The sequence below is a fragment of the Pteropus medius genome, unplaced genomic scaffold, assembly GCF_902729225.1.
Source record: "Pteropus medius unplaced genomic scaffold, Ma_sr-lr_union100, whole genome shotgun sequence".
In the NCBI taxonomy this organism is placed as follows: Eukaryota; Metazoa; Chordata; class Mammalia; order Chiroptera; family Pteropodidae; genus Pteropus; species Pteropus medius.
In genome coordinates this window covers 57,878,335-57,903,522 of record NW_024349800.1, presented here as the reverse complement: position 1 = coordinate 57,903,522, position 25,188 = coordinate 57,878,335, and the positions used below count along the sequence as shown (strand labels likewise).

The 25,188-nt window shown below is 40.8% G+C and overlaps 1 protein-coding gene across 2 annotated transcripts in view; it reads right to left on the bottom strand.

Annotated features, from left to right (window-relative positions):
• NBAS (NBAS subunit of NRZ tethering complex) overlaps positions 1 to 25,188 on the bottom strand; it is a 249,354-nt gene that overhangs the window by 88,874 nt on the left and 135,292 nt on the right. For both annotated transcript variants that reach the window (XM_039887818.1, XM_039887819.1), the window contains exons 36-41: positions 20,860 to 21,027; positions 17,990 to 18,103; positions 17,541 to 17,664; positions 12,502 to 12,578; positions 12,005 to 12,142; positions 2,141 to 2,370 (exon numbers count right to left, since the gene is read on the bottom strand). In XM_039887818.1, coding sequence (XP_039743752.1) covers positions 2,141 to 2,370; positions 12,005 to 12,142; positions 12,502 to 12,578; positions 17,541 to 17,664; positions 17,990 to 18,103; positions 20,860 to 21,027 — 851 coding nt within the window. The remainder of the gene's footprint in view (positions 1 to 2,140; positions 2,371 to 12,004; positions 12,143 to 12,501; positions 12,579 to 17,540; positions 17,665 to 17,989; positions 18,104 to 20,859; positions 21,028 to 25,188) is intronic.

Sequence of the window (25,188 nt, the reverse complement as noted above, 5' to 3'; positions counted from 1 at the left end):
AAACCAAACTACATTAAGCCTCTTCTAAGTCACTCTGACCGACCAGTGAGAGTGCATTATCTAAAATATTCAGACAATAAAGGACAGATATAATGTACTTACAGAAAACTGCCATTAAAATGGATATACAATTAATAAGAAAATAAAAATGGTCATATTATTACAACTGAAGGCAGAGCTGCAAGGGTTCTTGCATGTGAGACATGGAAATGCCATCTAACTCACGACAGCTATGGCCGCTCTGAGACATTTTAAACAAGCCATCCAAAGGCTGCTGTATATTTTTCTAAGCAACAGATTGAGGTGAAGATTCTATTATACATTTATCAAAAGCATATATTTGTCCTCTAGGACATACTTCAAATAGCATATGCTAGCTGGATACATAAAAAAGAAAAAACAAAAGGACAAAAACCTCAGCAAAATGTAATTGATGATGTAAGGCATGCCTTATCTTGTAAACTTTTTATTCTGCCTAACAATCTTCTTCTAAGAAACCATGAGCAGGGCACCAAGGGTTACCAAATGCCCACAGAAAAAGCCCACTGGACTTGGAAATTGTAAACCCACATTAAGCTCCTGGCTGAATGACCTTGAACTACTCTTTAAAGCTCTGTGGTTCTCAGATTCAGCTTTCCAAAATAATAAAGAGGTTAGATTACCTCTTTGGTCCCTTTCCAATGGGACATTAAATGACTCTATGAAATTATGAGCCTCCAGGAGAACAGAGGGGAAGAGAGAAGAAAATCCCACACTTCTCTTCATTGCGTCCAGCTATAGGTTACCCCTGTTATCTGTCTTTGATCTTCCATTCCCTATCTTACTCTAAAGAGAATTTGAAATGTCTTCCAGTAAAAAAAGCAGCCCAGGCTAATACGATATAAAATTATTACAGTTTACCAAGGCTACTCTGCCACTTTCTTGAGGATTTAAATAATAATAATAATAATAGATCACATACACTATCACCAAAACCAGGACTATCTTTGTTAAAGTAACTTACCAGGAGAGAGGAATAACCATTAAATGGAAGCACAATTTAACCTTAGTTTCAAAGGCAGAAAGCTAGAGGGACCTGCATGCCAGTGCTTCCGTGAGGGCGTGATCGAGCGGTGGAGGCGAGGGCACGCGGTACTGTGCTGAAGATACAGTGGCTCTGATGTGCCAGAGCGGGGTTAAAAATCACAGCTGTGACCCTTACGCCTACGTAAACTCGGGCCTGTTACTTAAAATGCCTGAGCTTCATGTTCTTCAGCTATAAAATGGGGATAACAACACTTATGTCAGGATTATCCTTGAGGCTTGGCAGATATTTATGAGATAAAGTCCACAGAACACCTCACACAGTTTCTTGCCCACAGTAGCACTCAACAAATTCTGGTGTTAAAAACAAACACCTCTACCTAATAAACCTTGTGGGTGAACGCACTGTCCCGCCTTCTGACATGTAAGTCATTCTCATTTGATCTGAACTCATTGGATCTAAAACAAAAAATGGAGACTAGCATTAAACCAAGGGGAAGTCCCTACCAAGAAAGGGACTCTTCCCATTGGGCCTTGAACTAACTACTGCCTTATCACATACGGGCTCGCTCTGCTCCTGAAATGGGGAAGGAACGAAGTGAAAACTGGCAGCTGCCACTGGCCTCTCACAAAAGGCCCTGCGAGAGCTGGTTAGGTCTCCTTTCTCCAGAAACCACCCCCCCCACCCCCCACTATTAGGGCAACTGCAGCTAACTTTTAACATATCGAAGAAATTAGATTTCCAGCCAGGAATAAAAGGCAATCTTGTTTTTAAATTTCTATAGCAAGTTTCATACTTTCGCCCCTGATCATAGCCTACTGCCTTTCACATGGTAATAACGTTGGTTACCAGGCTATCAAAATCATGAGAAAAACAATTTTTTAAATAATTCCCATCCTTACTATTTAAATTTGCAGGTTAAAGATGATGTCTGCATCTACTGCACCATTTGGGAAGACATGTACCTACTTCCCTCATATGATAGGCAGGAGGGGAAAGCCCTGTTTATAGCAACCGTGAATGTAAATCTTCAAAGGACTAAGATTAATAGTCCTGATAATTCAACTTGTCTTGTTACACGTAGATCCATCCCGTTAGGAGAAAGGCATCCCTTACTCTGCCAGCCCAAGGATGGTCTCCCTCTTGTACTGGTCGTCCGCAGTAAACCGCTGCACATCCACGCCCTTCCGCAGGCCCTGAAGGACCTGAGCCTGAGTAAAATCCAGGAGACGCTCATTGTAGTAGTGTAGTTGCTTGGTCAGTGCAACGAGGTCCTCGGGCCAGGCTTCGTATCCGTATCGGGTCACATGCCTGGTGACCATCTTGATTAGCTCTTTAGGATCAGCCTGTGAGTAACAAAAAAAGAAAAACAAATAGGAACAGGAAGAAGACCATGTCTACTGGGCACCTGTTTGGCCCCTTGCACTGCTGCCACTTAACTGTGGCTCACGACCGCCCTGAGAAGTCACAATGCAGAGACGGCAGTTTGTAGACCACAAAGACAGGACACGGAACTGAGCCTAGAATCCAGTCTCTAGACTCCTGCTCTGTTCTTTTTCTATCTTAAAAATCTCCATCCACTTAAAAAATAATATATTCTTGCATTTTCGACTATCATCAACCTATATTAGATCTGTTTCCCAATTACCTGGTCATTTATACTAATTCACCCCGGAAGTGGTTTTCATCATCATGGGCCCTGGATAAATCTTCTTTGGAGCATCTAAGTGTTCTTGATAACAAAGCTGCAGCTCAGTAACCCCACTAATAATGCCCAGACAGCCGAGGAGAAGAGTGTTTTCTCCAGGGATAAGTTGCGGGGGCGACCCACCCCTGCTCCCGAAATCATAAATGCTTCTAGTCGCATAAGAAAGCATCCAACCAATTTTTACTCTGCTCAATTTGGGGCTCAATGGGATACTGCTGTATAATTCTTAGCAGCTTCTCTAACAATAAAATTATTCAGAGAGAACAAAATCCAGAAGCTAACAGCTGACAGGAAAGAAAAATGAGCGATTAACTGGGCATATTTATTTATGTTAAAGTTGGTTTGGGTGTCAACGAAGCAAGAGCGGCTCGGCCACACTTTGGAAATTACTTTGGGAACCTAATACTTGAACATTAACTCAATCGCTCCCAATTTCTGGGGAGATGTGGTATATATTTTAACATAAGCAAATTAGGAAAAAACTCCAGAACCTACTTTTGGTTCTCAGAAATGTACCTAATCATGGTAAGCTGTCGGCATTTCTAATGTATAAGCCTTTATTCTAAGCTACACAGGAATTTGTCAACGTCGAGTCTCTATTATCAAATCCAGCCCGAAGTTCTCTCTGTTGATCCTATTAAGGAACAACCTGGCAGTACTGATAAAAAGCAATTAAAGAAGCCTCGGATGCTGGCAGGTGGATCTGAGAAAAAGGGAACGTTATCATACCTGATTTCTCCCCTAGGCAGACACTGAGACCCGCTCTCAAAAACCACAGAAACATGTCTCAAGTCAAAAGACCTGGGTTTGAAAACTAACTCTCCAAAGTAAGTTACAAGACCACAGTTCAATTCACTTAACAGATATTTTCTGTACACCTATCACGTACCAGGCAACGTATTAAGATGTGACCACGTCCTTCGACAATGTCGCCTAGTAGGAGAGGCAATTGAGTGACTACAAAAGGACGTGGTAAGGCAAGCGCGAGGTGCTTTCACTACAGACGAGAGTCAAGGAGGCCCCCTCTGGAGGAGTCACCATGTAGGCTAAACTCCCAGACGTCAGCAGTGAAAAGGCCGGCCAAAACAGAGAGACGAATTCCAGGAAAGGGCAGAGTCCGTGCCAAGGCCTACGTGGCTAAGACGGGATAGAAAGACGGAGAGAATAAAGCAAAGTTCACTGCAATTAGAGAGTGATTTGGGAATCGCCTGCATACGGATGGTATTCCTGGCAAAGGACTGAAGCAAAGGGGATCCCATGCTTCTGCTTGGTGTCTCTAGAGCTGACATTTAAAATAACCCCCGCTCTATCTGTTGACTGAAGCCCATGGGGCACCCCTTGAATCACCCATCGTGGGCTCGGCCACCTCTGCGGTTCTCTGGTAGAGGGCTGTTGCTCAGGGGCCAGCCCGCCCATCTGTACCCGCTCCGCACCCCAGGTGTGCACTGTTGCTGCCGGCTGTTCTCACACTTCATCCGGTTGGCACTTTTCTGCGGAGCAGCAGAGAAAGCAAGAGCCAATACCCAGGGATCAGGGTGTCAAAGAGACAGGAGAGCTCTTCTGCAGCTGTCCTTTCACTGAGCAACTCGTACCCCGGCTTTGCAATCCACCTGCAAACCCGCATTCGGCAAAACAATGAAGAAGGCTTTTCACATGTGCTCTGCCCTGCGGCTTCAGACCAAAGCCCTCAGCCCGAAGTGGCCCGATGCAGTGTGAGGAGGCGGCTATACCAACCCAGCTTATCTGTGCGACTCCATGCCCCTCTCCATCGGGCTGTAGCTTACCATCCCCCACTGATGCAATCAACCGCTTTCATCTTTGCTCCATGTTCATGTTTTACTTTTTGGTTCCTGGAATCTCCAAGATTTGACGCCTGTCTGGGGAGAGCTGCCTACACACTTTTCACTTAGCCATAGTAGCCTACCACCTCCGCGTTTCTATTCTCTGTATTCTAATACCATTTACGAAACAAACCCTAAGACCAGACAGAGAGCAAAACTTCCAAATGGTAGCACAAGGCAGCAATGGGCATAATTGCTAGCACTGACATTACACAGGTTTTTCATGATCCTACAAAAAATTTCAAGTCTCCACATACAACCTTCATATTCACGTGCGACAAAAAGAATCTATTCTCTTTCTGCCAATGAGGAAAATGTCATGACATAGTGAGACTGGCATGGAAGTTACTACCTGGGCGACTCTGAGCAAGTTACTTGACAACTACGAACTTGATTGCCTCACCGACAAAACAGCAACACTACATAGCTTGCATGGTTCTGAGAAGCCTAAGAAACAACACATACAAAATGTCAACAAGGCCTGGTATAAAGCAGGTGCTCCAAAAATGAAAAGGATTATGGGGTTTACTAAAAGGCGTACACCAGTCATACTTCTTTTACACAATTTACATTGCCTTTCCTTGAAAACACTAAACTATAGCTTCTGGAGGCCAGAGACCACGTGTACTTGCGACTCTGTCTTTTCCAGAGCACAGGAGTCTCACAAAGCAGGTGTGGGCAAAAGGGAAATGCAATCGACGTTAGGAGCTGGTAAGTCAGTTGTGCTAGTTTCCATCCCAGCTCCCTCACTCAACAGAGGGGCAGTCTGGGCACGAAACTTCATATCTGTTTCCTCGCCTATAAGAGTATCGATAACCACCGCATACCCTCCTCATGGTTTGTTGTGAGGCACAAATAAAATAAGGTCATTTAAAGCATTCTTTTCTCCATTATGATATGAAAGCGAATAGGGTCCAGAGCTTTCTCTCAAGAAATTAAAAACTAGTGACCGACGAAGGTGTATACACAAAGGAATCACGCAAAGCATCTGAATACAAGCACCATTATAGAATCACACACCAAGGATGCTGGGAACTCCATGGAGAGAACAACAAATCTCTTCTCTTGACGCTTCTGGAGCTCGGTTTCCTCCGATGTAAAACAAGGGAGCATCATTAGGTAGATGATCACCTTCCTAAGGTTAAATTCTATGAATGTCTAAGAATCTAATCATGAAAATAAAATAAAACCTTGTAAACTCCTCCAGGTGTAAAATTGGGGAAATTCTACATCTCCTCTCATTTATGCCTCCACTAAATATTCAGAACAGATTTTTTTGTTAAAAATACAAGTTCAGACCAAAAAAATTATAATCAATAGATTCCCACAAAGTTTAAACAACTTTAATCTCTTCTCTTTTACATGTAGCCCCTCTGTGAGTAACTTTTTATTTCATATTCTTTATATACCAAATTTGTTCACTTTTCTAAGAAAAAATTAAGAACAAATATCTACTATCTCAGTCTTTAGTATAGAAAAGTGCTAAACATACATGAACTGAAGCTCATGTAGGTCTAACAATCCCATAGGACAGGTGTCTTTTCGTAGCAACTGTTTTAAAGACATGTAAGGAGGTAAGTGGACTAAAGCCACCCGGGGTAGGTAGCAGAGTGGGGACATGATTCCCAAGCATAAGCCTCCCAAGAACCATGCTTTTTGGTGGGAGGGAGGGATAACTCTTAAAATTACAAAGATCTTGATGAGGACCAGTGTCTACACGGCACCCACGAAATGTAACTAAGACTTGGCATTAGAGCCTTTTACAAACGAAAATGCTTTCGGTGATGGACCCAATGCCGTCATTCTATGTTTCACCCAGACTGACTTTTTGTATGCATACATTCTTCCATTTGAGCTGTATTTCTAAGCCTTTTTTCCCTTTCTAATGGTAAAAGAGAAAGTTTTAGAATCAGGAGCAAGAATATCATTTCCTGTTCAATCTCTTGATATAACTTTTTAAAATTGTCATAATAATGTGGTGAATTGGGGTCTTCTATTAATTCCTTAATGATAGGTTTCTAAGTGTTTCTTAAGTTTATGGATCAAGTATTTGTTAAGTGTACAGAAAGATTTTCAATACTTCAGTTTATTGTGTAAAATATAATACCGATGAGGAGAGATAACTCATAACGGCTTCCAGGGAAAAAAAAGAAAATTAGGTGAACAAACATGGGAATTGATATCAAAGAACCTGGGTTACTCGTTCTTCCCTCCTGAGCTCCAGGTTTCCCATTATTAAAATTGAAGCAATTTCTTCTTTACAGAGTCCTCATAAAGATCACATGAGGCTAAACAGATGAGCATGTTGTAAGTTCTAGCTCTCTATGCAAATTATTTTCCTGTCATTATCACTACGACTTTCTATCCCTTCCTCCAGGATCTTTACTGCTCGTGATTACTTCCAACATTCGATTTAAATTTTAATAAGAATTCTTCCCCTGAGCTTATCACAATTTCTGTCAAAATATTCCAAAGCATCCCCTACTCACCCCAACAATTCATTTCACACACGTATTCATTTACTCCCACAAGTGTATGACACTGGCTTCTAAAGCACCTTCACATGAATTTTATTTGAGCCTCAGACCAACCCAGGGGTGTGCACAGGAAACTGCCATTCCTGGTCCGCAGGTGCCAACCCGCACTTCACGCATCCTTGGCTGTAGTCTTGCAAGGAGGAAGCAGTCAAGCCTCCTGGCCTTTTGCCTAACAGCCTCACACCCAAAATCACATTTCTTGTGATGTACAGTACATTCAAACCTCCCTCCCTCTTTCACCCACCCAAGTTCAACGGCTTAATCTATGGGTATAAAAGCTATTAGCCTCGAAGAAGCTTTTGAAGGACTTTACAGGTAGCTTCAAAATCTTCCATATTCAATATTCAAAGTGATATCGCAAGACATCACAGCTTACAACTACTATTAACATGGAAAGACATCAAAACTTTAAAAACAAAAGTGTGTAGAGTTAAATGATTCTATTACTTCTCTAAAACTTGGCAATGCAGTAATTGGAAAGGGGGGTGAATAAAATATGATTTCTTTAAAGAATGTGGCCAAGTCCTCGTAAAAACAAAATATTCATAAATATTCATGACAGCAGAATGCTCCATGACTTAATCCACTGCTTACTAGTTAGGGGTAATAAACTCATTCTGTCTCCATTTCTTGGTAATATTATTTGGAAAGTTTTAAACAGGTGGTGTGTTTCCCCTCTGGGGTTGTTATTTGCTTGAGATAATTTTGTACTCAGTATTTTCAATTAAGTAGCTTTAAAAAAACCACATTTTCAAATAGTCTACCACAATGTTCTGAATTTCAACCCCTGCTGGGTTTGCTTTTCTAGAATGCAAAACTAAAGGATACGTTTCCATTTATAACTGACTTTATCTTCTGAAACTTTTCAAAGTAATGCTAGAAAAATCACAGCTCGAGATGCATTAACATTAGTGGGGAAAAAATCAAGGTACAGAGCAACGTATAGAGAACTTACTCACATGCGTATAGTTAGACAAATATGTATATCCATAAGCTATTTCTGGAAGAGAATGAAAAGGAAGCATGGACTTTTTATTGTATACCATTTTCACCATTAGAATTTTTTTGGCTACGTGGGTATTGTTTCTTAAACATAAAAACAAGTTAACTAGGACAAATACTAGGAAAAAAAAGTTTTCTCCAACTGACCATGCGCCAATCATCCTTATATATCACTAAAAAGGAAAACGGAGGCGAGGCGGGCTGCTCCGAAGGCCATTAGGACAGCTGCCGGGGTCCAGGGGCCTGTGCTTCCAGGATCAGGGTCGTGTCTACCGTCGAGACACACAGGCCTCCTATCAGAAATAACCCCGCAAATTACATCTATACTTTTATTCAAACCTAGTAATCTACCTAAATTACCTGCAGCACAGGACTGAGGGCTGGAATGTGAAAAGACTCTGAAAATAGGAACAAGTTAAAGTGACAATCGAGTGGAAGCAACGCTTCACTGAGTGTTATTATGTGTGGGCAACAAATTGAAACCACTTTGATTTCAATTTCCACAATGATTCATCACGAGTTTGTCACATTTAATTCCAAACTCAGCAGTGCTGTTTTACACATAGGAAGATGCTGAGAAGAGCCAAATAACGAGCCATCAGGTAGTCAATGGACAACTCACACGTATCTAAAACATCCAGCTATTGTGCCCATCTGCGATTCCTCCAGGAGTCAGGACTCAAAACTGAGAAACTGCAGCCTAGGGCTCTCCGCAGGCGCAGCAGTCAGAATGGTCCTGAACTTCTTCGCAGGCCAATAAAAAGCCACCGAGTGACTACAGTGGGTGAGGTCCAGGGGCTTCAGAGGGAGACAGGTCTGCGACCCTTAAGTAAGATCATAGGGAGGGGCGACAATAGCTGTCAGTGCCCTAAAAGAACTGCTCCAAAGCTGAGCAGGAGCCGTGAGAGACAGAGAAGGCCAACGTCTGGGGGGGAGGCAGAAGAGGTGTCGCACAGGGGCCCCTCTGAGCCGAGGCTCACCTGTTGACAGTGGGAATAAGGGTAAGAATTTCAAGCAGAGGAACCACATCTGCGCAGGCACAGAGGTATGAAAAGGGATGTTAAATTCAGAGAAATTTTAATTATGAACAACTAGAACACAAACTTCAGAAGACTAGTGTCAGGATCACGGCTGGCAGGGTAAGGACGCGTCAGCCAGCTCACTGAGGGCCTTCCCTGCCACATACAGACTCCACGGCAAAGCGCATGAAAACATTCTGCTGCGAATGACCCGTTGGATCTGCCTGCCAGAGATCACTCAGGGCCAACACATGGTGACCTGGCGTCTTCTGAAACGAAGCTAGAGCAGCAGCGAGCCCAAGCCCAGGCCAAAGCCTAGAACCAGGAGCTCGGTGGCGGGACAACACTTTCTACCGGAGCAACGCTGGGCAGGAGCCGGACCCTCCGAATGAGTGTGGAAGGCGCTTTAAGACAGCCGGGCCTTTGGAGAGTTAGTCTTAGCTTCCTACCGTCCACTGGCACCCCCCCATAAATAAGCCCTGAAACTGACTCTGCTGTCACATCCTATCCTGACAACTTCTTGGCCAGACAGAAGAGAAGCTACCTGGTCATGGTGAAGTCTGATCATTACCTCCATTTCTAACCTTTTCCCCCGGAGTCGGTTACCTCTTCCAAGCCTTGAACTGCACATGGCAACATTTCAACACTATTTCAAATACCAGGGTACGTGTGACAGACGCAGCAGCACTTGAGTATGTCTGTTACTGCTAACCCCTCTGTCTGTGCTGCTCCATCCTTCTGTCTTTAAGTCAAAGGCAGCCTTCTCAACTGAGGTCTGTTCTGAGCCCACTTAAATTGTGCCATCATTCTGGAGTGTCCCCAAACTGCACTGGATGCTCTCCCGTGTGCTTTTGTACTGCCCTGTGCTTAACCCAGTTACAGCACTTACACTCTATTATCTGGTACAAAGTAATTTACTAGTAGGGAAAACATTAAAAATGTGTTCGACTAGAATCTTCCTCCAGGAGGACTACTTTCGTAACGTTTTTAGGAAAAAAAACTGAAGACTACAGGCCGAAATGCGGCTCTGCAGCAAGCTCCTGGGCGTTCATAAAGTTTTAACTTGTCTCCAAACCGGTTTCAGTTTTCTTCTTCTCCGCAGCTCCTCGACCCCCACCTCTGTAAGCGGGGAGTTCACTGAGGTCAGGCGGCCACATTCGCCTTCCTGTCCCAATGCTCAGAAGGAGTCCATGAGGTGCTCAGGGGAGGTGAGTGGCAGACCAGCTGACTGACTGGGCAGCCTTTCAATCCTCTGCATCTCAGAAGGGAGGGCACAGTGCTAGGCACACAGCAGGGTCTCAATACAGATTATATACTTGGGAATGAAAGAAAGAGATCCCGTCTCAGCATCTGGATCCCATTTCTGTGACGGCTACTTAGAAATCTCAAATATATTTTGAGAACACAATTGACTTACTAAAAAAAATTTTCAAAATCTATAACAAGGCACAATGCTTTTGGTCAAAAGAACTGTGTTTGGACATACTTGGGAGTTTGGGAGCAAATTATCTGGCACCTGTGTACATACAGAGCAGTAATGAAGAGATAAGGGTATTTAGAGACAGACAGCAGCAAATACGCCGTGAGCACGCTTTGTCGGCCATCCAGCTGAACGCAGTAAGAGACACTAAGTCCACTGCTCCAGAAATTAACTTGCCACACTGCCATGTGTGTAATCACCTCATTCTCGTAATTCATAACACACTAGGTCTGCTTCTTATTTCACATAAAAACATACCTGAGATATAAAAATAAAGCAAAGGAAAATTACTAGAGTATAGAACAAAATAACTGTACAGAGCAGCAATAGCCATTAAAAAAAAAAAAAAAAAACTCGAAATTCCCAAAATACTTTATATCAACTGGCTATAAAGAAAAAAACATTCCCATTTCTTGGCCGAATGTCATCATCATAAAACCATGCCTGGGAACAATATACACCAAACAATGATGACGATGCCCTGGAAGATTTCACCTGGGTTGTGGATGGCTCCCCTACTCTCCTTTCTCTTTTTAAATAAAAACTGATGAATGAGAGCCATAGATTTTGCCACAAATGGAATGTTTTCACATATTTACAGGTTCTTAAATACGCTTTGGATGGCTAAGACAGCTAGAACTTTGATACACATGTGAAATTATTTCTTTACCATCTGTTTTGGGTCAGGGGAGGAAAAATCCTGCCTCAGTGAACTATGAACCTTGGATTTGTACATTAATTCGAAAGTATTATCTACTGTTGAAGTAGTAATTCACTTAAAATGATCCAATACAAAAAGGAGATAATTCCCCAATGCTGACAATTAAAACTGGGGCACACAACGAAACGTGGACCGCTTTGATTTCCTGGGGGGGTCTGTAACACTTCTGCATCCCCAAAACAAGGCACGTGTACTTCGTGGCCACATGCTTTCACTCAGAAATTACCAATAAGTTACATAAAGTTGTCTGAAGCGTGGTGGCAAATAAGCATAATACGTTTCAAGCATTTCGTGTATACAAGTCCTACTCTTGAAACTCTGCCTTAAAAATAAACAAAAATGCGGCCCTGCTCAAGGAATTACGTTAGCTGCTTCCCTAAATTCAACAGGGCCATCTTCCTTCATCTCGCCTCTCCTACAACTTCGGCCTTTCCTATGAACTTTGTAAAACAAAATAAGTGACAGAAAAGTCAGGGGAAGCATCAGCATTCACAATAAATACAAGAAACTCCACCTCGCGTCCACCACGAAGAAGCTGAGGGCTGCTGGCCGCCTGGACGTGCTCTGGACACAAAGAGGGTCGGGACCCTCAAAGAGGCAAACACGTGTTTCGATTACTTCAGAAAAACTTTAACTCTGTTCATTGATAAAATGGAAACCGTAAGGACTTACCCTGTACAGAGGATGGCACTTGTCCCTGAAACAGGGAGCCAACTGGGCGTAGATCTGGAGGCTGTAGTAATATGCTGCCAGCTGGAGAGATAAAGCAGAGTGGGCCTGCTTTTCAAAGCACCTGTTCGCATCTAACACCTAGGAGGGAACACAGTGGGATAAACTCAGCTGAAAGGAATCCGACAAATCCATCACGTACCACGACCTATATCTAGTTATTACTGCAGAATTTTGGATCAAAGTTTCCATCATATCTACTCAAGTTCAGCTTAATATGACTACATTAAAATTTAGAAGACTCTATAAAGCAGATCCTAAACAAGTAAAAGTAGATTTAAAATCAACACTTCAGCTAACGTTATAGAATTTACTCTCTGGATACTGACCACAGATATAGACAGACAGACAGACAGACGTAAAATAAACAATTATAATAAACAACAGATTATCAGTTAATTCATTTTCAAGTCCTTCTTTCTTGGTCCGGGTAAACTCACCTGTGGTAAGGCGAGGAGATAAGCGAGAGCCAAGGTCATGTCATTCGGTAAAGCTTCACTTGCTAGTTGCAAGAGAACTGAATACAGAAAAAGACATTGCTTTATTTTACTTGAGGATCCATATAACATTCATAGTTACTAAGTCCCAGGTTTTCACTCCTATATGATTTCAACAGGCAATTATGATCAGAGGACTCTAAGACCTGTTACGCAGCTCACACAAAACTACGTTAAACGGTAATCTTGCCTTAACTCAGACAGATCGTGCTGTTTGTAACTTAGACGTGAGGAAATCCTGTTAGTGCAGCCGCAAAGTCTGAGTGCAAACAGATCAATGAGGATGGTTTCTTAAAGCAAATCTTTTGGTTTTAAAGATATAAAATTATGTATATCGCTGACAGCTAATGTGGAAGACGACCATGTAAATAAACACTAAAGATCAGAGGAACAAAACAGCTTTCTGAGTGCAAATGTAGTATAAATATTTTGATTACTATAATGATGATAATATGGTTTTATTCCTTCCAAGAACACCCCTCTTCATCACAACCGACGAAATCAGTCTCTTGCTTTGATTATATAATATCTTTTTAAAAATCAACCATTAATAGCTTTCTCACAAAAAAAAATTTATATAAGTGACAACCTGTAAATGTTATAGGTCTAATAAAAGAGAGTATACTGCCAATAAAGTCTGGGCTTATAAGCAGTTTGTATAAACAAGAACATAGTCCATTCATTTAGGTCTTAGGGACAAATACCAGGTAGTCATATGGAATCACAATGTGGATCCTTTATTTTTAAAGAACAGGCTCTCAGGATCTGCACTAACGAAGGAGAACAGTATGTGAATAATCCAAAGAAAATGATATCTGACTTCAGAAATAGACCGTATAATATTTTTCCAGAAGATTTGCCTTCCTAATTGTGTCTTATTCGGGCTAGAATTTAAGTCATTTGTATAATCTGGGCTTAGCTGACAGTCTGGCCAGTGGGAACAGTGGTGGGTGAGGAGTATAATAAAATGTTAACTGTGTAATCTAAATCGAAGGTATATGAGAGTTCACTGTAGCATTTTCATAACTTTTTGTGCACTGGAAAATTTTCTAAATAAAATATTGGGGAAGAAAAGAGGAAAAAAAAACCTCTCTGATAACTGTGTCAAATGCTTGAGCTCCCTGTCAGTTATTTATTTCCCAAATGGGGTTTCCAGAAACGTACTCTGGACAAGTTGTATCCACCTCGTCTCCGGCACTCAGACAGCTGAGTTTCTGGCCACACCAAGCCCACGACCTCCCTGCTCCTGCAAGACTGGAAGAATCACGAATGTCAAGTGCACCACCACCCCTATGACCGCAGGTTGAAAAGAAAGGGACCCCATCTCTTCCCCAATCCCTAACACAAATGTTGGTGGAGTTACCCGAGAACCTCTGTTCTCTCACGACTGGATCACAGCTCACATATCTCTGCAACCCACGTACCCAGCCCAGGCCCCTTCCTGACCAACAGCTGGACTGTTAAAGGAAACTGATGGGGAACAGAGTCTCGGCAGCCTTCACTGAGACTCGAGCATTCTTGCAAAGTAGACTCAAACCCACGTACAGGAAGCTTCTTGGTCTTTGAGTCTGCAAGCCATCTGAAGCAGCATTTGACAAAAGAATCCATGAAGATCAGTAGACTGATCCCATGGGGTCTCACTGGGGTCCCCCAGATGTCATGCTGACTGCAGACTCGGTCACAGTGATTTTTTCATTAGCATTAAAATATATATAAAAGAAAAGGTCCTACATTTATCACTGTGTATGAGTTTAATTTGTTCTCAAACCTTGCATACAATGCATTTTCTAAAAAAGTTCTAAAGCCAGAATCAGATGAAATCTATGCCTAAGTCTCCAGACACTGATCCCGTGCAAAATTCAGGGCCTCTGGAAAGCACTCTATGACCATTTTAATTCCAAAACTAAGTTCAGAGGAAAGCTGCCCATATTATTGACTTGGAAATCATTAGCCAATAAATCATTCATTTAGTTAAATAAATAATGATCAATTTTCTTCAGCTAGTCTTCATAAAAACCTCCTCATCGACTTTATTAAAAAATTCTAAGAAGTCCAAAGTTTAATTTGTTTTATAACCTACTTCTGAACTAAAGTCAGGAATCACATTTTTACGATTTTTAATTTGAGTCATTTAATCTATATAATTCTTCAATTCTGCTGAGTTTCTGACAAATACATGGTACTATAAAATAGTCAAAGATAGGTGTTTCAGATATATTAGCATTATCAATACCAAATGTGGTGTTTATGAAAATGCTTCATAAATTATAAACTCAAATGTAAATTAAAGAGATGATCATTATTAAAATTTTCTCTATATATTTTTTTTAAAATCCATTCTTAATATATATAGAGATGCTCTAAAATGTTTTTCCCACTCAATTCAACAGTATTTAAAAAAATTTTTTTAAATTTTATTAGTTTCAAGGATACAGTATACTGGTTAGACATTTATATAGTTTATGAAACGATCCCCGATTGCTCTTTCTTCCCTCTGGCTCTCCACACAGCTATTGCATTACTGCTGACTGCATTCCCTGTGCCGTGCTCCCCATCCCCGTGACCATCCATCAACTACTCATCTGTACTTCTTTAACCCGTCACTCCTTTCTCCCAGCCCCCCAAACCCCCTCCCCTCTGGCCGTCAGCAGATTATCCTCTATATTTGTGAGTCTGTTTTTGATTATTTTGTTCTTTCTTGTTCCTTAGATTCTGCATATAAGTGAAATAGTTTAATGGACATGGATTCTGTCCCTTGGTGGAATATTAACATCTGAATGTCAGAAAAAATAACATGAAGAAACACCGGAGCAGAAGGAAAATGCTTGCTGTCTGCTAAAATCTCAGACACTCTGAGACTAACACACGTGTCCCTGGGAACCTGGATTCAGATTCTCCAAGCGCCTACCCTTGACTCCTGTCCCAGGGACTTTTACGCACACCCTGTACTCATTCTCACGCCAAGAGACACTGATTTTGCACCCATCATTTACAAAACTCTGTAACAGCCCTGTAAAAGCGTTAGGAATAGATATGGCACTCAGGGTTTGACCTTCAAGTCGAAGAGAATAGATATCGACATAAAAGGTATAGGAGGCCTTCTCCAGCCTGCCAGGTGAGCGGCTCAGAAAGCAAGTGTGTCAGAATCTGAGCAAGAGACATATGATGCTTGACACATGACAGGGAGAACCTAATATCCTAAGTGAAAACTTCCAAAGGGTCTTAACCATGATTTCACAATTGAATCACCGGAGGAAGTCTAAAAAATATTTGGTGCATGGGCCCCACTCCCGACTTTCTGAAATAAAGGGTCTCCAGTGGATCCCAGGCTTCAGTATTTCTTTAAAATTCCCTAAATGATTCTAATGCGAAACTAGGACGGAGAATGACAGAAGCAGGCCTTGAAAACAAGGGAAAACCATAACTGGAGAGACTGAAGTACAGGATGATAGCAAGGAGGTTTACGCAGGCGAGGACTCGTCTAGAGGGACCCGACTCGCATCATCGGTCCCGTGGGAGAACGTACAAGCTGCTGTGCCCACTCCATAGATAAGGAAGGTGCAAATAGAAAACCTAAGTAACCTCCCTTCACATGATACCCCTATAGCTCTCGGTAGAGGGTTCGTTTAAAGTGTTTCAATTGCTACACAAGGCCTTGCACCTCTGCCCGGCCTACTCTCACCCCGTTTCATCTCCACCTGCCCACATGTACTCTTTCCTCCAAGAATTAGAATAACTTACAAATCCCAGAAAAATGTCTATGGATTTGAAAAAAAAAAAAACCGAAAACAATTAAAGACAAATTTTAAAAAAGAAAAGCAAGAAGTAATAAAAAATATTAAAAGGGGAAACAGCAACGTGGCTATACTCTTCACATATATTTAGTATCACTTGTAAGATGTGCCATGAATTTAATAACAGCTTTTTGAAAGGGAAAAAACATAAATGTACTCATCCACTGTGAGATGTACTCTTCTTTTAGAAATGATTGAGAGGCAGAAAAACACGCATCTTGGAACTGAAGGAAAATGGCGCACTTAGTAAAAGCCTCCGGTATTCAAGGGACCCACACGGTGAAGAGGGAAGTGGTATTTGCTTCTCCTCTTCCTAGCTATATATATTAATTACAAGATAGGATTATCTAAAAATAAGTTACAGTATCAGACTTCTGGGGAAATGACAGTTCTAGTCCCCATATACATTTTCCCAAATTTTATTCCACACAGCAATGTGCTCACTGATAAAGCAGCATCGTCCAGGCCGACCGGCAGTTAGAGGTGGCCGGGAGTCCGTACGTGGAGGTCGCGGGTAGGACTGCCCTGCAAACTGCCTGTCTCTCCCCACGCCCTTTCCTCCTTACTGATGCCTGGAATCTAGACAAGACAGCTGGAACTCCAGCAGCCTTTAAACCATGAGGTGTCCCCTGAGGACGGCAGAGCAGAGAGCGAATGAAAGAGAACAGTCAAGGAAACCACCCTGGAATCTTAAAAAGAAGGAGGCTAAGGAGAAAAAAGTACAGATGGAAAGGTGTTTTGGGTAAACTTACATACATTTAATTATTTTCAAAAAAACTCTACATGGAAAGATATGACACCATGAAGAAAATTCTTAACATGAAATATATACATCTACTTTCTATGAAGCAAATACTTGAGTTATTAACATATAAAAGCAGAAAGAAATATTTATTGAGCACTTTACACCATTCACTATCAGAACCACTTCATATAACTGGTAACTTAAAGACAGGGATTGCATCATATGTATCCTTTTAAATCCTCCATATTAAGTATCTGGAAAACAGAAGAGACTCAATAAATGCTATAAATAAGTGAATAAATGAATAATTGTGTCAAGTTAAGCTATTCAAAATTACTGAAAAATGTATTATTGTTTTTCCTAACTCTCATTCCTTTGACTTTACTTACTGTTCTCCTAATATGAGTTACACACTGTCAAGGAACTAGAACCTTCTTTCATACCTTCTGTTGTTGGAAATACTTCTTCTCCTTCACTTTTAGTTTCTGCCAGTTTTCCAGTTCTCAGCAATACTTCTGCAAAACTTTCTCCTGGGACATGCTGATACGTGTCATAGGTTACTTCAGACTAGACAAAAGAGGCAGTTGTACCATTTAGGTATACTTTTTTCTATGAAGATATTCTTAGAAAACACAATTGTAGGATTTTATATCTTCTGGTGATCTGAATTATAACTTCTCACTAAAGTGTATATTTTATGCAAAATTTTAAACAGATTTTAAACTCATAATCCATTGTACTGTATATGAAACAAATCATAAAACCAACGAATAACATGATTAAGACAAAACCAAAGAAGTACATTTTCAGGAAAATTTTAGTGTTTGTTTATACTGAAATGCCTACAACGGCATGATAATTAAAAGTATTTTCTTAAGTTCACCATCCTTACCTCTGTGACAAAGGGGTTGGAAATGACAGATTCATAAAAAGGATGACAGCCTTGTTTTTCTAGATCTTCATTGGCTATGGTTCCGATTCGATAAGCGCCATCAAATTCTTGCCCCTAAACAGAACAAAGTGAAAAACAGTAGATAAAAAGAAAAGATGGCGGGGGGAGGGGCGGGGGGAGGTAGGACGAAGGAAGGATTTCAGGAGTAACGATCAAAGTGCATTATGGGATCTAAAGAGAGTGTGTCAGAGTGACATAGCCACCCAGCAGAGAATGTAAGAATAATAACTACATTCTAGGAGCAGAACTTCAACTTCACCCTGCAGTGCCTTTTGATTTTCCTGGTCACTGTGACACCAATGAATCAAAATGCTGAAGTAATCGGTGTTATGCACACGGCGAGTGTTCTATACTGTCAGAATAATCTTCCTAAAACATCATTTCATACACGTTGCTCCCCTGCTCAAAACACCTTTAGTGGCGATGAACAATGCAAACAGACAACAGTATGGAGTATAAATGCTACAGAACAACCTTTAAGTTAGTAAATGCTAATTAACATTAAAGGCTACCTCTTCACTCCAACCAAACTGGTCTGCTTTACGCATCCTAGCTGTGCGACTTTCTTCCATGATGAGGGTACTGTCCACGCTCACTGCCTACTTACAGCCACTCCCCCTTCTGGGCTCCCCTCAGACCTCGCCTGCTGAGACTATCAGCTCTAACTGTGCCCCATGCATCATGTCCACCCCCTCCGCAGCCACAAGCTACACAAATGCACTTCGGACTTGTCATCAGCATGCCTTGTATCTCTATAGTATCTCTAGCATGGTTAATTATCTTTACACTGTGCTTTCCTCAAATAGAGTGTAAAGCTCCTTACTGGAAGAGCCAAGTAAAAGACATTCATGTCCTCCTTCAAAGTTTACTGAACACTTACTTTACGCCAAGCATAGCCTAGGGAAACATGAAGCTGCTGTTGCAAATGACAGTAAAAATTATAACTGATATTTAATAAAAACCATATGTTAACACTTTAAGACACACACCCTCAAAAAGTCCAACAGGTGAGACAGAAAAGTAACCATAATCATAATCTAGTGTGATACATGCAATAATAAGCGAAAATCAAGCACACAGCATCTCAGTCAATGGTATCTGCATTTACCCCACTGTCCGAGCTGCCATCCTTGCTTCTCCTCCTTCCTGCATATCCACATCCGGACTATCGAGCAGGTCCACACGACACATCCCCGAACCAAACACTTCCCTCTTCCCGCACAGCTCCCCTAGTCCAAACCACCATCACCTCCCACCTAGAATACTGGAACACAGAGCTGTCTTTCTGCTTCTGCTCCCATCTCGCCACTGCCAGCTCTCGACTCAGCGGTTAAATGATCTTATTAAAAGTAAAGTTGGATCCCACAGCTGCATTGCCTAAATGCTCCAACAGCTGACCACCTCATTCAGAATAAAATCGGTGGTCCTCACCACGGTCTATGTAAGGCTTTGTATGGCGGCCTCTTTACCACCCCTGTGACCTCGTCTTCCCATTGGTCACTCTGCTCACACGACCTCGGCCCCCTTTCTGTTCAAGCACATTCTCTCAAAAAAGCGCCTTGCGTTTGCTCCGCATGGCTCGATCCGGCTCCTGCTCAGTGACTGACTTCCCTTTCCAAAGCAGAACTTCGCCCCCCAGTAGCATTCATTATTCCTAAGCTTGCTTAAGCGGTTTTCCTAGTGCTCATTACCACCTGCCATTACATTATCAGACATATATTTTATTTGCTGGTTCTCTGTCTCCCGCTGAAACACAGATTCCACAGGGGAAAGAAATGAGGCTGCAGTGCTTCTCCAGTCCCGGTGACTAGCACAGGATCTGACACATCGGAAATGCCTGGTGCGTATTCGCAGAATAAGTGAATTAATTAACTAATGAAAGACCCGGTGAGTGTTTGGGGTGCAGTGACGAGTACGTGTTTGTTTTGTTTTTTCTCTTAGTTTTCCCAAGTGAGACTAAAAGAGCACAGTGTGAGAATACAGAGCAGACAGCCGGGGAAGACGGGCTAAAATGCGACAGACGGCAGACCCGACCGATCCACTGCTAGTCCTGACCTCTACTCCCAGAATGGACAGAAAGATCTTTTAAAGTGTTCTCTTTACCCAGAGCTCCTCCTAAAGCCTAAATGTTTGCTCCCCTCAAATGTGCATGCCGAAATCCTATCCCCAGTGTGATGGCATTAAGAGCTGGAGCCTTTGGTAGGTAACTGGTCATCAGGCAGAGCCCTCATAAATGAGACTAGCTCCTTTCTCAAAGGGAATCAGGAGAGCCCCCTCCCCATTCCCCAAACCTGAGGACACAGCAAGATGGCCGTCCACGAAGCAGGAAGCAGACCCTCAGCATACACTAAATCTAGCAGCAATTTGATCTTGGACTTCCCACCTCCAGAACAGGAAGACATAAATGTTTGCTGTTTAAGCCACCCAATCTACTGTATTTTTGTTACAGCAGCTCAAAAAAACTTAAGACAACCCTCAAGCTAGCTTCCAGCACTTTCCTTGACTACTGGCCTATAGAAATACAGCAAAAGCAAGCAAGCATTGATAAAATAATTTTCCTGTTACCCCGCTAAACTTTAACTGACATAAACTAAACCATACCTTAATATATATTAGTTTCTTTTGCAAGTACTCCGTGGGAGTATACTACATTCTATAAAATAAATTCCTCATTCCCTATCCGATGGGAGACCTAGATTCCTTCAGAGATTATTTTAATAACCTAGAGAAGATAAAGCTGTAACAACAGTGAAATCGACTAAAGATCAGTGCTAATGAACTGATCTTAAAAAGGAAGATGCATTGCTTACCTGAAGGGGTCGAAGGTAAGTTAAAGACTTCTTCCACCACTGCCCATCGCTGACCGCCTGCAGCACAGCCTTGGTGGTGGTCGTGGTGTTGGAAAGAACCTTCATGGTGGTAGCGGTGGTCCAGTGGAACAGGTCAGCTGAGTTGCTACCCGAAACACTCACTTCATCCTATGTTATAGGAGAAAAGGGCATGAACAAACTGTGCGTTGTCATAAATACTGATGAGTGATGATGTGATTACTTAAAGAGTATCAGATGTGAACATGAATTAGAAAAATCAGTTTTTGCTGGAAATTAAAAAATGTGATACAAAGCACTATTGGCATATTGTGAATCCTTCACAGAAGAATGTTTGGTAAAGACATCGTAGAGCATTGCTCTGCAATCCCTTTCAGAAACATTTATAAGGTAAAAATGGGTTCTTTATTTTTTATCAATCTAATATCCTACCAATGAGATACACTCATGTTTGTTATTTGACAAGATACTTTAAAGTATTTATTATTTAGAATAAGAAGTAAATTATTCATTTGAATGCTAAATTTTACAATAACTCTGCAGAGTAGGCATTAGAATACCATTTAACACGAAAAATAAACTGCAGATCAAATAAGATGAATGTGCTGCCCACAGGCAACTGGCCTTGGAGTATCTCCTCTCTTCCTGACCAGGTCTGGTTATCAAACTGTGTGGTCCACTTGTTCTATGCAGGGTTTTGACATTCTAGCAATAACACACACACACACACTCTCTCTCTCTCTCACACACACTCTCTCGTGCGCACGCGCACACGCTCTAATATTTATTTAAGGTCATTTATTTTTCTGCTTTAAAAAACTACTACAATCTTACCAAAAATAGTTTGAAAAATTCAAAAGATTAGGAGGAAAAAGGGCAGTATTTATTCAGTTTCACAATGCAAAGACAATACTGCCAGCGTATATTCTCACCTTCCTGCCTTTAATCCAGGCTTAGGGATCTTTCTTTAAAAATCTTTTTATTAAAGTATAAGACATATTCAAAAATGTATACATATAAGAATACAGTTTGATCAACTTTAACACATCCATGTGACCAGCACTAAGGCTAAAAACATCACTGGAATCCCAGACACTGCTCTGGCGCTCACTTCAGCCACAACCAATGCCAAGATAAACACCACCCTGCCTTCTGGCAGCATATAGTAAATTTGCCTATTTTTATACTTTATGTGAATGGAATCATGTTCTCTTTTGTGCCTGATTTCTTTCATTCAACATAAATTCATACATATTCTCGCCAGTAGCTGAAGACTAACTCATTGTTAGTATAATGATGTTACATTGCGAATACAACAGTATTACATTGTGTGCATACATCAGAACTTACTTATCCTTTCTTCTGTTGATGAACATCTGGGGACTCTCCAGTTTGGAGTGAATACCAATAATGCTGCACTGAACATCCAAAATTCATCTTTTAGAGATCATGTACACCCCTGGGTACATACTTAGTAGTGGAATTACTAAGACATGGAGTATGTGTATGTCCAAACTTAGTCAACAGTGCCAAACACTTCCTAAAATAGTTATACCAATTATACAAACCAGCAATTACACGAATTCTGGTTGTCCCACATCCATCATCCATGCCAACGCATAATTGCATGCCTTTTTCTTTTTAGCAATACCAGTGATTAGGTAATGGCATCTTTTTGAGGCTTTAATTTGTACCTCTCCAGTCACGAATGAAGCGGAACACCTTTTCATGTATTTATTGGCCATGTGAGTATCCTCTTTTGTGAAATGTCTGTTCAAGCCTTTTGCCTATTCTTCTGCTGTTTGCTGGTGTCTCTTATTCATCTGTAAGAATTCTTTACATATTCTGGATGCACATCCTTTATTAGATATATATAATTGTGAATATTTGCTCTTACTCTGCAGATTTTCTTTTCATCGTCTTAATAGTGTCTTTTGATTAATATAAGTTCTTAAATTTTAGTCAATTTATCAATTTTTTTCACTTTATGATTAGTTTTTGTATCATATTTAAGAAATCTTTGCCAATCCAAAGTCACAAAGAAGTACTTCTCTATTTTCCTTGACACGTAATATTTTTGCTGTAAGTAAAATCCTGTTAGGACAGTGTGCTACCCCTCTCCTTTGCACTCATAGCATTATTCACATACTTTTAATGCACCTACCATAATATATTGATATTGTGACTTTTTTTGTTTGTTGGCCTTTCTTACTAGATGGTAGCTTTTCAAGGGAAAGGACTATGATTATTCATTACTATATTCTGAGAGTATGTGAAAATCCCTAATGTGTCGTTTATATCTGTAGATACGTATAAAAATTCTAGTTTTAGTGCATTAGTTAAATGTTTGAAGATAGATTTTTCTAAAGCCTAATATGTTGTGCTTACAATGCTAAACATTATTCGAATAAGATTTCATGTCACATTTTCAATTCCTGTTCATCTTTAGAATCGTCTTAATTGAGAGGGTGTATCGAATGATTTGAATGTCATCAACTAATCCAAGTATAGAACTAAAAATATAAACACAGTAAGAAAAATGCCACTTAAACAGAGTGCAACTTCATTCAGAGGAAAATCAAATTTACTGAAGATATCAAAAAATGCTGGCTATGAAACAATGATTCCATTTTATAAAATGACCCTAATCTTTACTTCTGTTCCTATGGATGGGTTGACTCAAGAAAGGGAATTTGAAACAATTTCAGAAGACAAATAAAATACACATGCTCAAAAATATACGTAATACAAAGCTTTTCTGTAAGAGATTCCCCCTAATGAGAATCACAAAAGAGAAAGTAAAATAAAGAGCTCATTTGGACAACAGAGAAGATTTAATTTGAGGACAATCTACCAAGATTATAGTGTAACCAGAGGCATTAATGAGGAAAATAGTTCTCTCTCGACTTCACGTAATGGGGAAAGAAAAAAGAGGTTAGGCAAAATTTACTCCTGAAATGATTACTGCTGGCACTTTTTATATTCATAGTTGCACACTGCTAATTAATTGAGAGTGTATAACAGCAGAAATAAATTAATCCCCAAAACCAAATCAACAACTTCCAGCATAAAATTTAACATGAAATCTCATTAGTGTCAAGTGTGTTACACAGCTCAAAGGTTAACGCACTGAGCACTAACAACATTTTTCAAATCCAACAACAGACACTTTTTCCAAACGGGTTCACAAGAACAAGGATAGTTCCAAGTGTCAAGCTTGGCTTACAGAAATGGTTCTTGTTGACTGATTAATAAAACAAATAATGCATTTAGGAATGGCTTTCTCAGATGTCTGATAATACAAGGGATATTTTCTCAGGAAGCAGTTTATCTACCATAAACTGGGCTGGTGGTACACATCCACTAAGTAAGGATTCCAGACAGAACTCGACCCAGTAAACCACTATCCGTTCTCCTCCAACCTATCTTTAAATACTCCACCTGTACCTAACGCTTATAGCGAGTTTCATCCTGAACTCAAAATATAACAAATGCCAAATATTACGAACTCAAAATATTACAAATGGTGACATACTTTTAAAAGTACCCGTCAGAAGAAGCAGTAGAAAAATACCCCATGGAGTAGTAAATCACCCTGAAGTTTGACTCTGCTTCACTTCATCTGTTAACAGGCCAGATTACAGTTTAGATGTTCTCGCCTTTGAGAGTTATGGGCCCCTGTATATTTCTGATGAAAGCTCTAAGTCCTTTCCCCAGAAAACTGAATGCACATACATGTGCACAAACGTGAACACATACAGTCACAAACACCCACATCAAATCTGTCACATTACTTCAGGCGCTTTAGACCAAATTCCTCTTGAGTTACCTAGCATTCCTGGACCCCAATTAAAGACCTCTAGTTAGGAAAAATAGAGGTATGTGAAGTACATTTTTATTTTCTTTTTCCAAGCCCAATTTTTAATCGCTTTTGGTAAATAATCTTGGCTTCTAAATATATCCACAAAATAAGTTGACTGAACACGTATTTCTGGCCTGCGCACCATTTTTAAGGTCCAGTGCTAGGCAACAATTAAAACATGGTCCCCGCTCTCAAAGAATTCACTGTGTGTTAGGAAAGAGGGAACTGATCAAATCGGATTCATTAAAATACTCCTCCCCATGTCATAACAATCTGCCCCACCCATCATATCCACATTTTACTTTCCTCATTTGTTTCACTCAATTCATTCTTCAGCAAATATTTGTGACATCGAACAAACAGTGACAGACAACTGTTGTAGATGTTTGAAAATCCAACAGTGAACAAAACACGGTTCCTGTCGCAAAGAACATACATTCTAAGAGGAG